Raw genomic sequence first — 23,017 nt, 5'->3', positions numbered from 1 at the left:
GCCAGCAGTGGTTAAGTAGCCTGGTCCCAGGAGTTGGCAAGACAGCACAGACTGATCAGGGACCAGGCCAGGAGTGGTTAAGTAGCCTGGTCCCAGGAGTTGGCAAGACAGCACAGACTGATCAGGGACCAGGCCAGGAGTGGTTAAGTAGCCTGGTCCCAGGAGTTGGCAAGGCAGCACAGACTGATCAGGGACCAGGCTAGCAGTAGTTAAGTAGCCTGGTCCCAGGAGTTAGCGAGACAGCACAAACTGATCAGGGATGAGCAGTGGTTACAAATGCTGTATCTTAATTCGATCATCTTGTTGATGCAGGAATTTTCCTGCACTACAGGAAAGGAAAAGTAATAGTATATTTGACGTTTAAAAAGGCTCCTCAAGTTTGTAATTCCCACTTTAAAAATTAGTTAATTTTCCCAATTAAAAATGTGTCAACCCCTACAAAATATGTCCATTAATTATAATCCACACGATAATTCACATTTCCTCTTGCTTCAGGATTACTTTCCTGCTGTAGCAAACTGGCTCAAATAAAGATCATTCATCTGTATGTAGTGTGGTCCCAGGAGTAGGCAAGACAGCACAAACTGATCAGGGACCAGGCCAGCAGTGGTTAAGTAGCCTGGTCCCAGGAGTTGGCAAGGCAGCACAGACTGATCAGGGACCAGGCCAGGAGTGGTTAAGTAGCCTGGTCCCAGGAGTTGGCAAGGCAGCACAAACTGATCAGGGACCAGGCTAGCAGTGGTTATGGGTCTAATAAGGGATGAAATGGAATATTATTCACCATGATCTGCACCTGTCCGTTCTTGCATGAGTCCGGTGAGTTCTCACTGTCGTCTTTACATCCCCCCATCCGACAGCGCACTGCGTCCTGAACCTGGAAGAGACAGAAGTAGAGGAGGAGGGAGGGAAGTAGAGGAGGAGGGAGGGAAGTAGAGGGGGAGGGAGGGAAGTAGAGGAGGAGGGAGGGAAGTAGAGGAGGAGGGAGGGAAGTAGAGGAGGAGGGAGGGAGGGAAGTAGAGGAGGAGGGAGGGAAGTAGAGGAGGAGGGAGGGAAGTAGAGGAGGAGGGAGGGAGGGAAGTAGAGGAGGAGGGAGGGAGGGAAGTAGAGGAGGAGGGAGGGAGGGAAGTAGAGGAGGAGGGAGGGAGGGAAGTAGAGGAGGAGGGAGGGAAGTAGAGGAGGAGGGAGGGAAGTAGAGGAGGAGATAGGGAAGTAGAGGAGGAGGGAGGGAAGTAGAGGAGGAGGGTGAGAAGTAGAGGAGGAGGGAGGGAAGTAGAGGAGGAGGGAGGGAGGGAAGTAGAGGAGGAGGGAGGGAGGGAAGTAGAGGAGGAGGGAGGGAGGGAAGTAGAGGAGGAGGGAGGGAGGGAAGTAGAGGAGGAGGGAGGGAGGGAAGTAGAGGAGGAGGGAGGGAAGTAGAGGAGGAGGGAGGGAAGTAGAGGAGGAGGGAGGGAAGTAGAGGAGGAGGAGGGAGGGAAGTAGAGGAGGAGGGGGAAGTAGAGGAGGAGGGAGGGAAGTAGAGGAGGAGGGAGGGAGGGAAGTAGAGGAGGAGGGAGGGAAGTAGAGGAGGAGATAGGGAAGTAGAGGGGGAGGGAGGGAAGTAGAGGAGGAGATAGGGAAGTAGAGGAGGAGGGAGGGAAGTAGATGAGGAGGGAGGGAAGTAGAGGAGGAGGGGGAGGGAGGGAAGTAGAGGAGGAGGGAGGGAAGTAGAGGAGGAGATAGGGAAGTAGAGGGGGAGGGAGGGAAGTAGAGGAGGAGATAGGGAAGTAGAGGAGGAGGGAGGGAAGTAGATGAGGAGGGAGGGAAGTAGAGGAGGAGGGAGGGAAGTAGAGGGGGAGGGAGGGAAGTAGAGGAGGAGATAGGGAAGTAGAGGAGGAGGGAGGGAAGTAGAGGAGGAGGGAGGGAAGTAGAGGGGGGAGGGAAGTAGAGGAGGAGGGAGGGAAGTAGAGGAGGAAGGAGGGAAGTAGAGGGGGAGGCAGGGAAGTAGAGGAGGAGGGAGGGAAGTAGAGGAGGAGGGAGGGAAGTAGAGGAGGAGGGAGGGAGGGAAGTAGAGGAGGAGGGAGGGAAGTAGAGGAGGAGGAGGGGGAAGTAGAGGAGGGAGGGAAGTAGAGGAGGAGATAGGGAAGTAGAGGAGGAGATAGGGAAGTAGAGGAGGAGGGAGGGAAGTAGAGGAGGAGGGAGGGAAGTAGAGAGGAGGAGGGAGGGAGGAAGTAGAGGAGGAGGGAGGGAGGGAAGTAGAGGAGGAGGGAGGGAAGTAGATGAGGAGATAGGGAAGTAGAGGGGGAGGGAGGGAAGTAGAGGAGGAGATAGGGAAGTAGAGGAGGAGGGAGGGAAGTAGAGGAGGAGGGAGGGAAGTAGAGGGGGAGGGAGGGAAGTAGAGGAGGAGATAGGGAAGTAGAGGAGGAGGGAGGGAAGTAGAGGGGGAGGGAGGGAAGTAGAGGAGGAGGGAGGGAAGTAGAGGAGGAGGGAGGGAAGTAGAGGAGGAGGGAGGGAAGTAGAGGGGGAGGGAGGGAAGTAGAGGAGGAGGGAGGGAAGTAGAGGAGGAGGGAGGGAAGTAGAGGAGGAGGGAGGGAGGGAAGTAAGAGGAGGAGGGAGGGAAGTAGAGGAGGGAGGGAAGTAGAGGAGGAGATAGGGAAGTAGAGGAGGAGATAGGGAAGTAGAGGAGGAGGGAGGGAAGTAGAGGAGGAGGGAGCGAAGTAGAGGAGGAGGGAAGTAGAGGAGGAGGGAGGGAAGTAGAGGAGGAGGGAGGGAGGGAAGTAGAGGAGGAGGGAGGGAAGTAGAGGAGGGAGGGAAGTAGAGGAGGAGATAGGGAAGTAGAGGAGGAGATAGGGAAGTAGAGGAGGAGGGAGAGAAGTAGAGGAGGAGATAGGGAAGTAGAGGAGGAGGGAGAAAGGGAGGAAGGTAGATGAAGGTCTTTATTGTAGTTTTAAAATGAGTTTAGCTACATTAAGACTATCATAGAGATTAGGCTATGTTCATACATACAGTACTCTACACGTGTTAATTGAGTATGTAACCTTTACAAAACAAATATATTATCTTGTGAATGTTTGATCATCTATATTAGGTTTTGTTATTGATTTTAGTAAGAGACTAGAACACGGCGTATTACCCTGTCATGAACATGTATTCTTCTTTCAATGTGTTTGTTAGCATTAGTACTGTATGTATTAAAAAGTACTCTTGTATTCAAGCACTCTTTGAAGACATTCAAAGATGAAGAAAGTGAGAGATGACAAATATAGGCAGAGTGAGATCATTATTTTAAATGTATTTTTTCTTGTTTTCACTAGGCAAGTCATTTAAGAAGAAATTCTTATTTTCAATGATGGCCTAACTACCTGTTCAGGGGCAGAATGACAGATTTGTACCTTGTCAGCTTGAGGATTTGAACTTCCAACCTTTCGGTTACTAGTCCAACACTCTAACCACTAGGCTACCCTGCCACCCTGGTGATGAAGTGAGAGAGAGGGTGAGAGAGAGTGAGAGAGAGAGAGAAAGAGAGAGAGAGTGAGAGAGAGTGAGGCAGTGAGCGTGGGAGAGAGAAAGAGAGAGAGAGTGAGAGAGAGAGAGAGAGAGAGAGAGTGAGGCAGTGAGCGTGGGAGAGAGAAAGAGAGAGAGAGAGAGTGAGAGAGAGTGAGAGAGTGAGAGGCAGTGAGCGTGGGAGAGAGAAAGAGAGAGAGAGTGAGAGAGAGTGAGAGAGAGTGAGGCAGTGAGCGTGGGAGAGAGAAAGAGAGAAAGAGTGAGAGAGAGAGTGAGAGAGAGTGAGAGAGTGAGAGGCAGTGAGCGTGGGAGAGAGAAAGAGAGAGAGAGTGAGAGAGAGTGAGAGAAAGTGAGGCAGTGAGCGTGGGAGAGAGAAAGAGAGAGAGAGTGAGAGAGAGAGTGAGTGAGAGAGTGAGTGAGAGAGCGTGAGATGCAGTGAGCGTGGGAGAGAGAAAGAGAGAAAGAGTGAGAGAGAGTGAGAGGCAGTGAGCGTGGGAGAGAGAAAGAGAGAGAGAGTGAGAGAGAGTGAGAGAGAGTGAGGCAGTGAGCGTGGGAGAGAGAAAGAGAGAGGGAGCGAGAGAGAGAGTGAGAGAGAGTGAGAGACAGTGAGGCAGTGAGCGTGGGAGAGAGAAAGATACATAGAAACAGAGATAAAGAACAGAGAAAGAGTGTACAACACTGTTGAATCTAGAGAGGCAGCCAGTCTACTGAGGGTTGTGTTAGGAAGATGAGATTTTATTCAAATTGAGATATGACTGGTAACTGAGTCCAGAGCCACAGTGCTCTGAGATATAATACTGTTTGCTATTCTCTGAAACTTTCATTAAGTGAGCTAAAGCTAGGTAGTGGAATAAATATTGTGGATCTAAATGTTCTTCCTGATAATACTGGACTATCAGATCACCATTTTATTACGTTTGCAATCGCAACAAATCTGCTCAGACCCCAGACAAGGATATTCAAAGGCAGCACTATAAATAGTCGGACAACCCAAAGATTCCTAGATGCCCTTCCAGACTCCCTCCACCTACCCAAGGATGTTGGAGTACGAAAAACAGTTAACCTGTCACGACTTAACAGTTAACCTGTCACGATTTAACAGTTAACCTGTCACGGCTTAACAGTTAACCTGTCACGGCTTAACAGTTAACCTGTCACGGCTTAACAGTTAACCTGTCACGGCTTAACAGTTAACCTGTCACGGCTTAACAGTTAACCTGTCACGATTTAACAGTTAACCTGTCACGGCTTAACAGTTAACCTGTCACGGCTTAACAGTTAACCTGTCAGTTAACAGTTAACCTGTCACGGCTTAACAGTTAACCTGTCACGGCTTAACAGTTAACCTGTCACGGCTTAACAGTTAACCTGTCACGATTTAACAGTTAACCTGTCACGGCTTAACAGTTAACCTGTCACGGCTTAACAGTTAACCTGTCACGGCTTAACAGTTAACCTGTCACAACTTCCACCGAGGGTGGCTCCTCTCCCTGTTCGGGAGGTGCTCGGCGGTCGTCGTCACCGGCCTACTAGCTACCACTGATCCATGTTTCTTTTTCGTTTGGTTCTGTCTGTTTCTTACACCTGTTTTCCATTGGGTTAATTTCTGTGGGTTTATTACCCTCGTTGCCTGCTGCTGTTTTGTGCAGGATTATTTCTGTGTTTGTTTGGGACGTGTGCTAGATTGCGCCACAGGCGATTCTCATGGACGTTTGTGCTGTTGTGAATTATTTAGGAGTAGATTGTTTTCCCTCCTGTTGTCACTTCGAATTCCTGTTTTGTTGGGCGCCTTCGTTGGGTTTGTTTCCCGACCAGTTTTGTGTGTTTTGGGACTTCCAAATAAATATTTTCTATTTGGACCTCAGTGCCCTCCTGCTCCTGAATCTTGCACCCACCTCGTCCTAGCGAGGCACCTTACATAACCATCTAACCGAGCATTTAACCTTGCGTAATACCCTAGATGCAGCCGCACCTCTTAAAACAAAAACAATTTGTCACAAGAATTTAGCTCTCTGGTATACAAAAAATGCCTGAGCCCTGAAGCAAACTTTCAGAAAATTGGAACGGAAATGTCGCTTCATCAAACTGTAAGTCTTCCGAATAGCTTGGAAACACAGTCCCGTGCAGTATCGAAGAGCCCTCTGCTCCATCAGCTTACTTTACTTTCCCAACCTGATTGAGGAGAATAAAAACAATGCAAAAAGTATTTTTGATACGGTCGCAAAGCTAACTCAAAAGCACTATTCCCCAAGACGGCCTTCAATTCAGCAGTTTTTTAAAGTTTTTTATTTCACCTTTATTTAACCAGGTAGGCCAGTTGAGAACAAGTTCTCATTTACAACTGCGACCTGGGCAAGATAAAGCAAAGCAGTGCAACACAAACAACAACACAGAGTTACACATGGAATAAACAAACGTACAGTCAATAACACAATAGAAAAGTCTATGTACAGTGTGTGCAAAAGAGGTAAGAATTCATGAAATTCTTCAACGAAAAGATCATGATCCCGTTTCTGCTGTTTTGCCTGCGGTCATGGAACCCTGAACTGTTCACCGGACGTGCTACCTGTCCCAGACCTGCTGTTTTCTACTATCTCTCTCTCTACCTCTCTACCTCTCTCTCTCTCTCTCTACCTCTCTACCTCTCTCTCTCTCTCTCTACCTCTCTCTCTTCTCTCTCTCTCTCTCTCTCATCATCTTCTCACTTTCTGTCATCTCTCTCTTTCTCTCATCAGCTTCTCACTTTGTCATCTCTCTCTTTCTCTCTCCCACTCTCTCTCTCATCAGCCTCTCTCTTTCTGTCATCTCTCTCTCATCAGCTTCTCCCTTTCTGTCATCTCTCTCTCTCTCTCTCTCTCTCTCTCTCTCTCTACCTCTCTCTCTCTACCTCTCTCTCTCTACCTCTCTCTCTCTACCTCTCTCTCTCTACCTCTCTCCACCAGACCTGTTGTCCTGACCTCTGAATGCTCAGCTATGGTGCACACAGCTGGTGTAGACAGACATGGCAGCTCTGCTTCTAGATCCTAAGCAACCTTTAAGTATTTTTAAATTTTTGTGTGTTATTTCTTACATTACTAGCCCAGAATGTTTTTGAATAACTTTTGGATATCAGAGTGGCGGTAACGCACCAGCATTACAACCAGGAATACGACATTCCCAAATTGGATCCTTTCTTTGTACCCCCAGGGCAATTTAACTTATCCCAGAGGCTGCTCCAAGACCACCCAAAGAGAATCCTCTTCCGTTATAGTCACATCTGTGTATATTCCCCCTAAGCCGATACCACGACGGCCCTCAAGGAACTACACTGGACTTTATGCAAACTGGTAACCACATAACGCAACATTTATTGTAGCTGGGGACTTTAAAGCAAATTTGAGGAAAATGCTACCAAAGTTCTATTAACACATTGCCTGTATTACTCGCGCTGCTAAAACGCTTGACCAATGTTACTCCCCCTTCTGGGATGCCTACAAGGCCCTCCCCCGCCCACCATTTGGCAAACCAGATCACGACTCCATTTCGCTCCTCCCTTCCTATAGGCAGAAACTAAAACAGGAAGTACCCATGCTAAGGTCTATTCAACAATGCTCTGACCAATCGGAATTCATGCTTCGAGATTGTTTCGATCACGTGGACTGGTATATGATCCAGGTAGACTCTGAGAAAAACATTGACGTATAGTTCATCAGAAAGTGTATAAGGGATGTTGTTCCCACTGTGACTATTAAAACCTACCCAAACCAGAAACCGTCGATGTCAGCAGTTTGGCAAAACTGAAAGCGCAAACCACCGGATTTAACCATGGCAAGGTGACTAGGTATATATTTTAATACAAACAGTGCATTTATTCCCTCTGTAAGGCAACCAAATAGGCAACACGTCAGTAGAAAGACAAAGTGGAGTCCCAATTCAAACGGCTTAAACACAAGACATATGTGTCAGGGTCTACAGACAATCACGGATTACAAAGGGAAAACCAGCAACGTGGCGATCACCGACTCCCAAGGACAGTGGGCTCTCATTCTCCATGGACGACGTGAGTAAGACATTTAAGCGTGTTAACCCTCGCAAGAATGCCAGGCCGGACAGCATCCCTTGCCGCGTCCTCAGAGCATGCGCAGACCAGCTGGCTGGAGTGTTTATGGACATATTCAATCTCTCCCTATCCCAGTCTGCTGTCCCCACTTGCTTCAAGATGTCCACCATTGTTCCTGTACTGAACTAAATGACTATCGCTTGGTAGCACTATCGCTTGGTAGTGCTTTGAGAGGCTAGTTAAGGATCATATCACCTCTACCTTACCTGACACCGTAGACCCACTTGAATTTGCATACAGCCCCAATAGATCCACAGACGATGCAATCGCCATCCCACTGCACACTGCCCTATCCCTTCTGGACAAAATGAATACCTATGTATACCTAATGCTGTTCATTGACTATAGCTCAGCCTTCAACACCATAGTACCCTCCAAGCTCATCATTAAGCTTCGGGTCTCTAGGTCTGAGCCCCACCCTGTGCAACTGGGTCCTGGACTTCCTGACGGGCCGCCCCCAGATGGTGAAGATAGGAAACAACACCTCCAGTCCCTGATCCTCAACACTGGGGCCCCACAATGGTGCGTGGTCAGCCCCCCACTGTATTCCCTGTTCACCCATGACTGCGTGGCCACGCACGCATCCAACTCAATCATCAAGTTTGCAGACAACACAACAGAAGTAGGCCTGATTACCAACTATGATGAGACAGCCTACTGGGAGGAGGTGAGGGCCCTGGCGGAGTGAAAATAACCTCTCCCCCATTGTCAACAAAACAAAGGAGCTGATGGTGGACATCAGGAAACAGCAGAGGGAGCACCCCCCTATCAACATCGATGGGATCGCAGTGGAGAAGGTGAAAAGCTTCAAGGTCCTCGGTGTACACATCACTGACAAACTGAAATGGTCCACCCACACAGTCAGTGTAGTACACAAGACGCATCAGCGCGTCTTCAACCTCAGGAGGCTGAAGAAATTTGACTTGGCCCCTAAGACCCTCAGAAACTTTTACAGATGCACAATTGAGAGCTTCCTGTTGGGCTGTGTCACTGATTAGTCGGTACACAGTATGCAACTGTATTTTAGTCAATGCCACTCTGACATTGCTCTTGCTAATATTTATATGTTTCTTAATTCCATTATTTTACCTTCAGATTTGTATGTTTTGTTGTGAATTGTTACATACTACTGCACTTTTGGAGCTAGGAACACAAGTGTTTCACTACAACCACAATAACATCTGCTAAATATGTGTATGGGACCAATAACACTTGATTTGACTTGAAAAGTCAACTGACATTTTGCCCCTTCTACAACCACTGGGATTATTAGTTGACCCTGCTCGTCATCTATGAACATTTGAACATCTTGAAGAAGTATCTGGCCTTAACGGCCATGCAATCATTTAATCTCCACCCGACACAGCCAGAAGAGGACACCCCTCAAAGCCTGCTCCGTCTCTACGCTTGTTCCTAGGTTGCAGCCTTTCTAGGGAGTTTTTCCTAGCCACTGTGCTTCTCCATCTGCATTGCTGCTGTTTGTGGTTCTAGGCTGGGTTTCTGTATAAGCACTTTGTGACATCTGCTGATGTAAAAAGGGCTTTATGAATACATTTGATTTGATTTGATTAGTGGGTACACAGTATTCCATTTACACTCACATTGCCTCCCATATCATGTTGAGACAGAGAGAACTAATATTAACACTATACCCAATGAGTCCCAAAACTTCCTACGAACATTGGGATGTCGTACAAAGAAATTTGTTTAGTGTGTTATCAAAAATATTGTCGTGTGTAACGAGCTTAATAACATGGATAGGAGACGTGCAAGCATGCATACACATACACATATCACACACTGAGACAACACTGACACACTGAGACTACACTGAGACTACACTGACACTACACAGAGACTACACTGACACTACACAAACACACTGAGACTACAATGACACAGAGACTACACTGACACACTGAGACTACACTGACACACTGCGACTACACTGACACACTGAGACTACAATGACACTGACACTACACTGACACACTGAGACTACACTTACACACAGAGACTACACTGACACACTGAGACTACACTGACACACTGAGACTACACTGACACACTGAGACTACACTGACACACTGAGACTACACGGACACACTGAGACTACAATGACACACAGACACTACACTGACACACTGAGACTACACTTACACACAGAGACTACACTTACACACTGAGACTACAATGACACGCGGAGACTACACTGACACACGGAGACTACACTGACACACGGAGACTACACTGACACACTGAGACTACACTGACACATGGAGACTACACTGACACATTGAGAATACACTGACTCACTGAGACTACACTGACACACTGAGACTACACTGACACACTGAGACTACACTGACACATGGAGACAACACTGACACACTGAGACTACACTGTCACACTTAGACTACACCGACACACGGAGACTGCACTGACAAACTGAGACCACACTGACAAACTGATACTACTCTGACACACAGACACTACACTGACACACTGAGACTACACTTACACACTGAGACAACACTGACACATGGAGACTACACTGACACATGGAGACTACACTGACACATGGAGACTACACTGACACACTGAGACTTCAATGACACAGACACTACACTGACAAACTGAGACTACTCTGACACACAGACACTACACTGACACACTGAGACTACACTTACACACTGAGACAACACTGACACATGGAGACTACACTGACACATGGAGACTACACTGACACACTGAGACTACACTGACACACAGACTACACTGACACACTGAGACTACACTGACACACTGAGACTACACTGACACACTGAGACTACAATGACACAGACACTACACTGACACACTGAGACTACACTTACACACCGAGACTACACTGACACACTGAGACTACACTGACACACGGAGACTACACTGACATACGGAGACTACACTGACAAACTGAGACTACACTGACAAACTGAGACTACTCTGACACACAGACACTACACTGACACACTGAGACTACACTGACACATGGAGACTACACTGACACATGGAGACTACACTGACACATGGAGACTACACTGACACATGGAGACTACACTGACACACTGAGACTACACTGATACACTGAGACTACACTGACACACTGAGACTACACTGACACATGGAGACTACACTGACACACTGAGACTACACTGACACACTGAGACTACACTGACACACTGAGACTACACTGACACATGGAGACTACACTGACACATGGAGACTACACTGACACACTGAGACTACACTGACACACTGAGACTACACTGACACACTGACACTACACTGACACACGGAGACTACACTGACACACTGAGACTACACTGACACACTGAGACTACATTGACACACTGAGACTACACTGACACATGGAGACTACACTGACACACTGAGACTACAATGACACAGACACTACACTGACACACTGAGACTACACTGACACATGGAGACTACACTGACACACTGAGACTACACTGACACGCTGAGACTACACTGACACGCTGAGACTACACTGACACGCTGAGACTACACTGACACACTGAGACTACACTGACACACTGAGACTACACTGACACATGGAGACTACACTGACACATGGAGACTACACTGACACACTGAGACTACACTGACACACTGAGACTACACTGACACACTGAGACTACACTGACACATGGAGACTACACTGACACATGGAGACTACACTGACACATGGAGACTACACTGACACACTGAGACTACACTGACACACTGAGACTACACTGACACACTGAGACTACACTGACACACTGAGACTACACTGACACATGGAGACTACACTGACACACTGAGACTACACTGACACACTGACACTACACTGACACACGGAGACTACACTGACACACTGAGACTACACTGACACACTGAGACTACATTGACACACTGAGACTACACTGACACATGGAGACTACACTGACACACTGAGACTACAATGACACAGACACTACACTGACACACTGAGACTACACTGACACATGGAGACTACACTGACACACTGAGACTACACTGACACGCTGAGACTACACTGACACGCTGAGACTACACTGACACGCTGAGACTACACTGACACACTGAGACTACACTGACACACTGAGACTACACTGACACATGGAGACTACACTGACACATGGAGACTACACTGACACACTGAGACTACACTGACACACTGAGACTACACTGACACATGGAGACTACACTGACACATGGAGACTACACTGACACATGGAGACTACACTGACACACTGAGACTACACTGACACACTGAGACTACACTGACACACTGAGACTACACTGACACATGGAGACTACACTGACACATGGAGACTACACTGACACATGGAGACTACACTGACACACTGAGACTACACTGACACACTGAGACTACACTGACACACTGAGACTACACTGACACACTGAGACTACACTGACACATGGAGACTACACTGACACACTGAGACTACACTGACACACTGACACTACACTGACACACGGAGACTACACTGACACACTGAGACTACACTGACACACTGAGACTACATTGACACACTGAGACTACACTGACACATGGAGACTACACTGACACACTGAGACTACAATGACACAGACACTACACTGACACACTGAGACTACACTGACACATGGAGACTACACTGACACGCTGAGACTACACTGACACGCTGAGACTACACTGACACGCTGAGACTACACTGACACACTGAGACTACACTGACACACTGAGACTACACTGACACATGGAGACTACACTGACACATGGAGACTACACTGACACACTGAGACTACACTGACACACTGAGACTACACTGACACATGGAGACTACACTGACACATGGAGACTACACTGACACATGGAGACTACACTGACACACTGAGACTACACTGACACACTGAGACTACACTGACACACTGAGACTACACTGACACACTGAGACTACACTGACACATGGAGACTACACTGACCAAAACGTGTATTTTACCATGTACGCATTCAGTTTTTTTTTTTCTCCTTCATTTAAATTATTTTACTGTAAAGTGTGTTACTATTTTAAATGCAACTTAATTCAGTTTGATTTTGTGTAGTTGTTGTGTCTGACTCAATAAACCCTGCTAATATGTAATCTGTGTCCTTTCATCCCTCCAGGATATCAAGACAACCATATCTTCACCTGAGCATACAAATTACTGACTTTCATCTGAGTGGCTGCTGAGTAGGACAACAAATTACCACCCTATGAGTGGAATCTGAGAACAGAACACTGAAGTGAGCCGCAGCGCCAAAGAAAAGCCATCTTCACTCACAGCGGGTGTTCGGTGTGTGTGTGTGTGAGAGAGAGAGAGAGAGAGAGAGAGAGAGAGAGAGAGAGAGAGAGAGAGAGAGAGAGCGAGAGAGGGAGAGAGAGAGAGAGAGAGGGAGAGAGAGAGAGAGAGCGCGAGAGAGGGGAGAGAGAGAGAGACAGAGAGAGAGAGAGACAGAGAGAGAGAGAGAGAGAGAGAGAGAGAGAGAGAGAGAGAGACTGCATATTGGATCAGAACAGAGCCCGTGTCAGATGAATAGTGCATTCACTGAAGTATCGCCGCTCATTCCATCTCTCTCTCTCTCTCTCTCTCTCTCTCTCCATCTATCTCCTTCCCTCGCTCTCTGCATCTCTCTCTCTGTATTTCTTTCTCTCTCTCCATCCTCTCTATGTTAACTCTGCTTTCCTCATCCCCTGCTGGGTGAGTTGGCACTCTGATGGCTGCGTACTTCTCATCTCAAAGTCAAATGGGTTTCCTATGGATCTATACTCCCTCCCTCACCCTCCCTCTCTCACATTCTCTCTCTCCCTCCCTCTCTCACATTCTCCCTCACCCTCCCTCTCTCACATTCTCTCTCTCCCTCCCTCTCTCACATTCTCCCTCACCCTCCCTCTCTCACATTCTCTCTCTCCCTCCCTCTCTCACATTCTCCCTCACCCTCCCTCTCTCACATTCTCTCTCACCCTCCCTCTCTCACATTCTCCCTCACCCTCCCTCTCTCACATTCTCTCTCTCCCTCCCTCTCTCACATTCTCCCTCACCCTCCCTCTCTCACATTCTCTCTCTCCCTCCCTCTCTCACATTCTCCCTCACCCTCCCTCTCTGACATTCTCTCTCTCCCTCCCTCTCTCACATTCTCCCTCACCCTCCCTCTCTCACATTCTCTCTCACCCTCCCGCTCTCACATTCTCCCTCACCCTCCCTCTCTCACATTCTCTCTGTCCCTCCTTCTCTCACATTCTCCCTCACCCTCCCTCTCTCACATTCTCTCTCTCCCTCCCTCTCTCACATTTTCCCTCACGCTCCCTCTCTCACATTCTCTCTCCCTCCCTGTCTCACATTCTCCCTCACCCTCCCTCTCTGACATTCTCTCTCTCCCTCCTTCTCTCACATTCTCCCTCACCCTCCCTCTCTCTCTCTCTCCCTCACCCTCCCTGTCTCACATTCTCTCTCTCCCTCCTTCTCTCACATTCTCCCTCACCCTCCCTCTCTGACATTCTCTCTCTCCCTCCTTCTCTCACATTCTCCCTCACCCTCCCTCTCTTACATTCTCTATCTCCCTCCCTCACTCACATTCTCCCTCACCCTCCCTCTCTCACATTCTCCCTCACCCTCCCTCTCTCACATTCTCTCTCACCCTCCCTCTCTCACATTCTCCCTCACCCTCCCTCTCTCACATTCTCTCTCTCCCTCCTTCTCTCACATTCTCTCTCACCCTCCCTCTCTCACATTTCTCTCTCTCCCTCCGTCTCTCACCCTCCCTCTCTCACATTCTCCCTCACCCTCCCTCTCTCACATTCTCCCTCACCCTCCCTCTCTCACATTCTCTCTCACCCTCCCTCTCTCACATTCTCCCTCACCCTCCCTCTCTCACATTCTCTCTCTCCCTCCTTCTCTCACATTCTCTCTCACCCTCCCTCTCTCACATTCTCCTCACCCTCCCTCTCTCACATTCTCTCTCACCCTCCCTCTCTCACATTCTCCCTCACCCTCCCTCTCTCACATTCTCTCTCTCCCTCCTTCTCTCACATTCTCTCTCACCCTCCCTCTCTCACATTCTCTCTCTCCCTCCGTCTCTCACCCTCCCTCTCTCACATTCTCCCTCACCCTCCCTCTCTCACATTCTCTCTCTCCCTCCCTCTCTCACATTCTCCCTCACCCTTCCTCTCTCACATTCTCCCTCACCCTCCCTCTCTCACATTATCCCTCACCCTCCCTCTCTCACATTCTCCCTCACCCTCCCTCTCTCACATTCTCCCTCACCCTCCCTCTCTCACATTCTCTCTCACCCTCCCTCTCTCACATTCTCTCTCTCCCTCCTTCTCTCTCCCTCTCCCCTCCCTCACCCTCCCTCTCTCACATTCTCTCTCTCTCTCTCGTTCTGATACACACATCGTGACACTCTGCAACACACCCTCTCTATAGATCCATGAACTGTATGTTCTTTCAATCCCCATCTTCCCTCTGCCTCTGTGCCTCTATTCCTCTCCGCAACTTTTTTACACAGTCTCTCTCCCCCTTTCCTCTCCCTCTTCTCCTCTGCACGTCTCTCTCCATCCAAGAGACAACATCACCCGCTTGCCCGTTGTGCTGCAGCTATTACGGATTAGGTTCAGTCCCTGACAGAGATTTAAATATTTACTCAAATAATTCCTGGATTTGGGCAACTCTAATCCTATGCTTTTGTGATATTGATTTAACATATACTGTATGACTTAAAGTTTTTGTCCATTAATGTCCAACTATATGTTTACTCAATAAAGAATTAAGTGATGTATATCATATCGGGGGGAGAGACAGAGTGTCACGGCTGGCTGAAGGACTGGATCAAGGTGCAGCATGGTAAGTTCTGTCACGGCTGGCTGAAGGACTGGACCAAGGTGCAGCATGGTAAGTTTTGTCACGGCTGGCTGAAGGACTGGACCAAGGTGCAGCATGGTAAGTTCTGTCACGGCTGGCTGAAGGACTGGACCAAGGTGCAGCATGGTAAGTTCTGTCACGGCTGGCTGAAGGACTGGACCAAGGTGCAGCATGGTAAGCGTACATTTTCTCTTTATTAAAAATGATGCCGACAAAACAAAGAACAAAACCAAACCGTGAAGCTTTGGGCTATGTGCCCTGAACAAAGCTTTGGGCTATGTGAACAAAGCCCTGAACAAAGACAAACCGTGAAGCTTTGGGCTATGTGCCCTGAACAAAGACAAACCGTGAAGCTTTGGGCTGAACAAAGACAAATGTGCCCTGAACAAAGACAAACCGTGAAGCTTTGGGCTATGTGCCCTGAACAAAGACAAGCTTTGGGCGTGAAGCTTGAAGCTTTGGGCTATGTGCCCTGAACAAAGACAAACCGTGAAACTTTGGGCTATGTGCCCTGAACAAAGACAAACCGTGAAGCTTTGGGCTATGTGCCCTGAACAAAGACAAACGTGAAGCTTTGGGCTATGTGCCCGTGACAAAACTTTGGGCTATGTGCCCTGAACAAAGACAAACCGTGAAGCTTTGGGCTATGTGCCCTGAACAAAGACAAACCGTGAAGCTTTGGGCTATGCCCTGCCCTGAACAAAGACAAACGTGAAGCTTTGGGCGTGAACAAAGACAAAGCTTTGGGCTTGCCCTGAACAAAGCTGAAGCTTTGGGCTATGTGCCCTGAACAAAGACAAACCGTGAAGCTTTGGGCTATGTGCCCTGAACAAAGACAAACCGTGAAGCTTTGGGCTATGCTTTGCCCTGAACAAAGACAAACCGTGAAGCTTTGGGCTATGTGTGAACAAATCTTTGGGCTATGTGCCCTGAACAAAGACAAACCGTGAAGCTTTGGGCTATGTGCCCTGAACAAAGACAAACTGTGAAACTTTGGGCTATGTGCCCTGAACAAAGACAAACCGTGAAGCTTTGGACTATGTGCCCTGAACAAAGACAAACCGATAAGCTTTGGGCTATGTGCCCTGAACAAAGACAAACCGTGAAGCTTTGGGCTATGTGCCCTGAACAAAGACAAACCGTGAAGCTTTGGGCTATGTGCCCTGAACAAAGACAAACCGTGAAGCTTTGGGCTATGTGCCCTGAACAAAGACAAACCGTGAAGCTTTGGGCTATGTGCCCTGAACAAAGACAAACCGTGAAACTTTGGGCTATGTGCCCTGAACAAAGACAAACCGTGAAGCTTTGGACTATGTGCCCTGAACAAAGACAAACCGATAAGTTTTGGGCTATGTGCCCTGAACAAAGTCAAAGTTAACTTCCCACAAAACAGGTGGGGGAAAAGGGTACCTAAGTATGGTTCTCAATCAGAGAGGACGATAGACAGCTGTCCCTGATTGAGAACCATACCAGGCCAAGACATAGAAATACAAAACATAGAAAAAAGGACATAGAATGGCCACCCTAGTCACACCCTGGCCTAACCAAAATAGAGAATAAAAAGCCTCTATGGCCAGGGCGTGACACAGAGAGATGTTGTGTAGCCACGGAATGGATCAAATATTTGTCTGATGTTTGTGCACAATAGGGGGCCGTGTGAGTGTGTGTGTGTGTGAGTACACGGATGTGTGTGTGTGTGTGTGTGCATGTGTGTTTGTGTGTGTGTGCATTATATTAAATCAAATCAAATGTTATTTGTCACATGCGCCAAATACAGCAGGTGCAGACCTTACAGTGAAATGCTGACTTACGAGCCCTTAACTTCTTGGATATACGGGGCGTTCTTTTAATTTATGGATAAAAAAACGTTCCCGTTTTAAACAAGATATTTTGTCACGAAAAGATGCTCGACTATGCATATAATTGACAGCTTTGGAAAGGGAACACTCTGACGTTTCCAAAACTGCAAAGATATTGTCTGTGAGTGCCACAGAACTAATACTACAGGCGAAACCAAGATGAAATTTCATACAGGAAGTGTCCCAGATTTTGAATGCGCTGTGTTCCAATGTCTCCTTATATGGCTGTGTATGGGTCACGAATGAGCTTAGACTTTCTGTCGTTTCCCCAAGGTGTCGACAGCATTGTGACGTATTTGTAGGCAAATCATTGGAAGATTGACCTTAAGAGACTACATCTACCAGGTGGCCGCTTGGTGTCCTCCGTTGCAATTATTGCGTAATCTCCAGCTGCGTCTATTTGCTTCGAGGAGAAACACATCTGCCACGAATGATTTATCATCGAATAGATATGTGAAAAACACCTTGAGGATTGATTCTAAACAACGTTTGCCATGTTTCTGTCGATATTATGGAGTTAATTTGGTAAAACGTTTTTTCTTAGCCAAACGTGATGAACAAAACGGAGCGATTTCTCCTACACAAGTAATCGTTTTGGAAAAACTGAAAATTTGCTATCTAACTGAGAGTCTCCTCATTGAAAACATCCGAAGTTCTTCAAAGGTAAATTATTTTATTTGAATGCTTTTCTTGTTTTTGTGAAAATGTTGCCTGCTGAATGCTAGGCTTAATGCTATGCTAGCTATCAATACTCTTACACAAATGCTTGTGTAGCTATGGTTGAAAAGCATATTTTGAAAATCTGAGATGACAGTGTTGTTAACAAAAGGCTAAGCTTGTGAGCCAATATATTTATTTCATTTCATTTGCGATTTTCATGATAAGTTAATGTTGCGTTATGGTAATGAGCTTGAGGCTATAATTACGCTCCCGGATACGGGATTGCTCGACGCTAGAGGTTAACCAACAATGCAGTTCAAGAAATGGAGTTAAGAAAATATTTACTCAATAAAAAGTAACACAGTAGAATTACATAACAATAACGAAGCTATATACAGGGGGAACCGGTACCGAGTAAATGTGCAGGGGTACAGGTTAGTCGAGGTAATATGTACATGTAGGTAGGGGTAAAGTGAATATGCATAGAGCTTAGATAATAAACAGTGAGTAGCGGCAGTGTAAAAACAACGGGGGGGAGGGGTCAATGTAAATAGTCTGGGCGGTAGAAGCTGCGAAGGAGTTTTTTAGACCTAGACTTGGCGCTCCTGTACCACTTGCCGTGCGATTAACTTGGGTGACTGGAGTCTTTGATAATTTTTTGGGCCTTGACACCGCCTGGTATATAGGTCCTGGATGGCAGGAAGCTTGGCCCCAGTGATGTACTGGGCCGTTCACACTACCCTCTGTAGCGCCTTACGGTCAGATTCCGAGCAGTTGCCATACCAGGCGATGCAACCAGTCACGATGCTCTCAATGGTGTAGCCGGGGACCCATGTCAAATGTTGAGGGGGGAAATGTGCTGTCGTGCCCTCTTCATGACCGTCTAGGTGTGTTTGGACCATGATAGTTTTTTGGTGATGTGGACACCAAGGAACTTTGAAACTCTCTAACGTGCCTCACTTCAGCCCCGTTGATGTTAATGGGGGCCTGTTCGGCCCTCCTTTTCCTGTAGTCCACGATCATCGCCTTTGTCTTGATCACATTGAGAGAGAGGCTGTTGGCCTGGCACCACACTGACATGTCTTTGACCTCCTCCCTATAGGGTGTATCATCGTTGTCGGTGATCAGGCCTACAACTGCTGTGTTATCAGCAAACTTAATGATGGTGTTGGAGTCGCGTTTGGCCACACAGTCCTGGGTGAACAGGGAGTACAGGACGGGACTAAGCACACACCCCTGAGGGGAACCGGTGTTGTGGATCAGAGGATCAATGAACAGCATTCTCACATATGTGTCCCTTTTGTCCAGGTGGGAAAGGAAAGTATGGAGTGCAATTGAGATTGTGTCATCTGAGATTGAGATTGTGGATCTGTTGGGGCGGTATGCGAATTGGAGTGGGTCTAGGTTGTGTGTGTGTGTGTGGTGTGCGCGTGTGCGCGCGCGCGTGTGTGTGTGGCTAGTAAATGGGTATTTCGAGACTCTGTGTGTGTCTGTTGAGAATGGACAGTGAGGGCATTGGACTGGGGACTTATCATCTTAATTCATACAGTGTTTTACTAATCTCTTTATAGGAGTCCTGGATCATCTGGACAAAACTCTATTATATTAATATAGGCTGAAGCAGAGTAATCCTCCCATGTCTGAGCTGAACCTCTGTCTATCTAGCTAGCTGGTACTGTCTGGGATGAACCTCTGTCTATCTAGCTAGCTGGTACTGTCTGGGCTGAACCTCTGTCTATCTAGCTAGCTGGTACTGTCTGGGCTGAACCTCGGTCTATCTAGCTAGCTGGTACTGTCTGGACTGAAACTCTGTCTATCTAGCTAGCTGGTACTGTCTGGGTTGAACCTCGGTCTATCTAGCTAGCTGGTACTGTCTGGGCTGAACCTCTGTCTATCTAGCTAGCTTGCACTGTCTGGGCTGAACCTCTGTCTATCTAGCTAGCTGGTACTGTCTGGGCTGAACCTCGGTCTATCTAGCTAGCTGGTGCTGTCTGGGCTGAATCTCTGTCTATCTAGCTAGCTGGTACTGTCTGGGTTGAACCTCGGTCTATCTAGCTAGCTGGTACTGTCTGGGCTGAACCTCTGTCTATCTAGCTAGCTGGTACTGTCTGTGTTGAACCTCGGTCTATCTAGCTAGCTGGTACTGTCTGGGCTGAACCTCTGTCTATCTAGCTAGCTGGTACTGTCTGGGCTGAACCTCTGTCTATCTAGCTAGCTGGTACTGTCTGTGTTGAACCTCGGTCTATCTAGCTAGCTGGTACTGTCTGGGCTGAACCTCTGTCTATCTAGCTAGCTGGTACTGTCTGGGATGAACCTCTGTCTATCTAGCTAGCTGGTACTGTCTGGGCTGAACCTCTGTCTATCTAGCTAGCTGGTACTGTCTGGGCTGAACCTCTGTTGATCTAGCTAGCTGGTACTGTCTGGACTGAAACTCTGTCTATCTAGCTAGCTGGTACTGTCTGGGTTGAACCTCGGTCTATCTAGCTAGCTGGTACTGTCTGGGCTGAACCTCTGTCTATCTAGCTAGCTGGTACTGTCTGGGCTGAACCTCTGTCTGATCTAGCTAGCTTGTACTGTCTGGGCTGAACCTCTGTCTATCTAGCTAGCTGGTACTGTCTGTGTTGAACCTCGGTCTATCTAGCTAGCTGGTACTGTCTGGGCTGAACCTCTGTCTATCTAGCTAGCTGGTACTGTCTGTGTTGAACCTCGGTCTATCTAGCTAGCTGGTACTGTCTGGGTTGAACCTCGGTCTATCTAGCTAGCTGGTACTGTCTGGGCTGAACCTCTGTCTATCTAGCTAGCTGGTACTGTCTGTGCTGAACCTCTGTCTATCTAGCTAGCTGGTACTGTGTGGGCTGAACCTCTGTCTATCTAGCTAGCTGGTACTGTCTGTGTTGAACCTCGGTCTATCTAGCTAGCTGGTACTGTCTGGGCTGAACCTCTGTCTATCTAGCTAGCTGGTACTGTCTGTGTTGAACCTCGGTCTATCTAGCTAGCTTGTACTGTCTGGGCTGAACCTCTGTCTATCTAGCTAGCTGGTACTGTCTGGGATGAACCTCTGTTGATCTAGCTAGCTTGTACTGTATGGGCTGAACCTCTGTCTATCTAGCTAGCTGGTACTGTCTGTGTTGAACCTCGGTCTATCTAGCTAGCTTGTACTGTGTGGGCTGAACCTCTGTCTATCTAGCTAGCTGGTACTGTCTGTGTTGAACCTCGGTCTATCTAGCTAGCTTGTACTGTCTGGGCTGAACCTCTGTCTATCTAGCTAGCTGGTACTGTCTGGGCTGAACCTCTGTTGATCTAGCTAGCTTGTACTGTCTGGGCTGAACCTCTGTCTATCTAGCTAGCTGGTACTGTCTGTGTTGAACCTCGGTCTATCTAGCTAGCTTGTACTGTCTGGGCTGAACCTCTGTCTATCTAGCTAGCTGGTACTGTCTGTGTTGAACCTCGGTCTATCTAGCTAGCTGGTACTGTCTGGGTTGAACCTCGGTCTATCTAGCTAGCTGGTACTGTCTGGGCTGAACCTCTGTCTATCTAGCTAGCTGGTACTGTCTGTGTTGAACCTCGGTCTATCTAGCTAGCTGGTACTGTCTGGGCTGAACCTCTGTCTATCTAGCTAGCTGGTACTGTCTGGGCTGAACCTCGGTCTATCTAGCTAGCTTGTACTGTGTGGGCTGAACCTCTGTCTATCTAGCTAGCTGGTACTGTCTGTGTTGAACCTCGGTCTATCTAGCTAGCTTGTACTGTCTGGGCTGAACCTCTGTCTATCTAGCTAGCTGGTACTGTCTGGGCTGAACCTCTGTTGATCTAGCTAGCTTGTACTGTCTGGGCTGAACCTCTGTCTATCTAGCTAGCTGGTACTGTCTGTGTTGAACCTCGGTCTATCTAGCTAGCTTGTACTGTCTGGGCTGAACCTCTGTCTATCTAGCTAGCTGGTACTGTCTGGGCTGAACCTCGGTTGATCTTGCTAGCTGGTACTGTCTGGGCTGAACCTCTGTTGATCTAGCTAGCTTGTACTGTATGGGCTGAACCTCTGTCGATCTAGCTAGCTGGTACTGTACGCTTCAGTAGGAGAAAACGAGACCACCTGTAGCAGGGTTTGGGTTTCAATTCAGGAATTAAACTGAATTTCTTCATATACCTACATACAGTAAACACACAGACACACTCAGACACACACTAACCTCGCGGCGCATGGCACAGTGGACAGTAATGATGACGAAACCCTGGACAGAGTCAAAGACAGCAAACAGAACCTGAAAGAGATTAGAACGTCTGTCAGGTACCATAAAAAGAGAGAGTCAGAGAGATAGAGAGGGAGACAGAGAGACAGGGAGACAGAGACAGAGACAGAGAGGGAGAGACAGAGAGAGAGAGAGAGAGAGAGATATAGGCAGAGAGAGACCGAGAGAGAACTGGAGAGGGAGAGAGACAGGTAGAGAGAGATAGAGCGAGAGAGCCAGAGGTAGAGAGAGAGAGGTAGAGGTAGAGGTAGAGAGAGAGAGAGACAATGACAGAGAGATAGTGTGTGTATCAGTGTGTGTATCAGTGTGTGTATCAGTGTGTGTTTCAGTGTGTGTACCAGTGTGTGTACCAGTGTGTGTACCAGTGTGTGTACCAGTGTGTGTTTCAGTGTGTGTTTCAGTGTGTGTTTCAGTGTGTGTACCAGTGTGTGTTTCAGTGTGTGTTTCAGTGTGTGTTTCAGTGTGTGTATCAGTGTGTGTATCAGTGTGTGTTTCAGTGTGTGTATCAGTGTGTGTATCAGTGTGTGTATCAGTGTGTGTATCAGTGTGTGTTTCAGTGTGTGTACCAGTGTGTGTTTCAGTGTGTGTACCAGTGTTTGTTTCAGTGTGTGTACCAGTGTGTGTATCAGTGTGTGTATCAGTGTGTGTATCTGTGTGTGTATCAGTGTGTATTTCAGTGGGTGCACCAGTGGGTGTATCAGTGTGTG

The 23,017-nt window shown here is 47.8% G+C and overlaps 1 protein-coding gene across 1 annotated transcript in view; it reads right to left on the bottom strand.

Annotated features, from left to right (window-relative positions):
• Nucleotides 1-23,017, bottom strand: part of LOC115116507 (adhesion G protein-coupled receptor B2-like) — a 154,394-nt gene that overhangs the window by 16,366 nt on the left and 115,011 nt on the right. The window contains exons 14-15 of the mRNA XM_065020258.1: nt 22,251-22,322; nt 782-874 (exon numbers count right to left, since the gene is read on the bottom strand). Coding sequence (XP_064876330.1) covers nt 782-874; nt 22,251-22,322 — 165 coding nt within the window. The remainder of the gene's footprint in view (nt 1-781; nt 875-22,250; nt 22,323-23,017) is intronic.

Source organism: Oncorhynchus nerka, linkage group LG7 (assembly GCF_034236695.1).
Source record: "Oncorhynchus nerka isolate Pitt River linkage group LG7, Oner_Uvic_2.0, whole genome shotgun sequence".
Lineage (NCBI taxonomy): Eukaryota > Metazoa > Chordata > Actinopteri > Salmoniformes > Salmonidae > Oncorhynchus > Oncorhynchus nerka.
The sequence above is the reverse complement of the archived record's forward strand: the minus strand, read 5'-3'. Positions and strand labels throughout refer to the sequence as shown.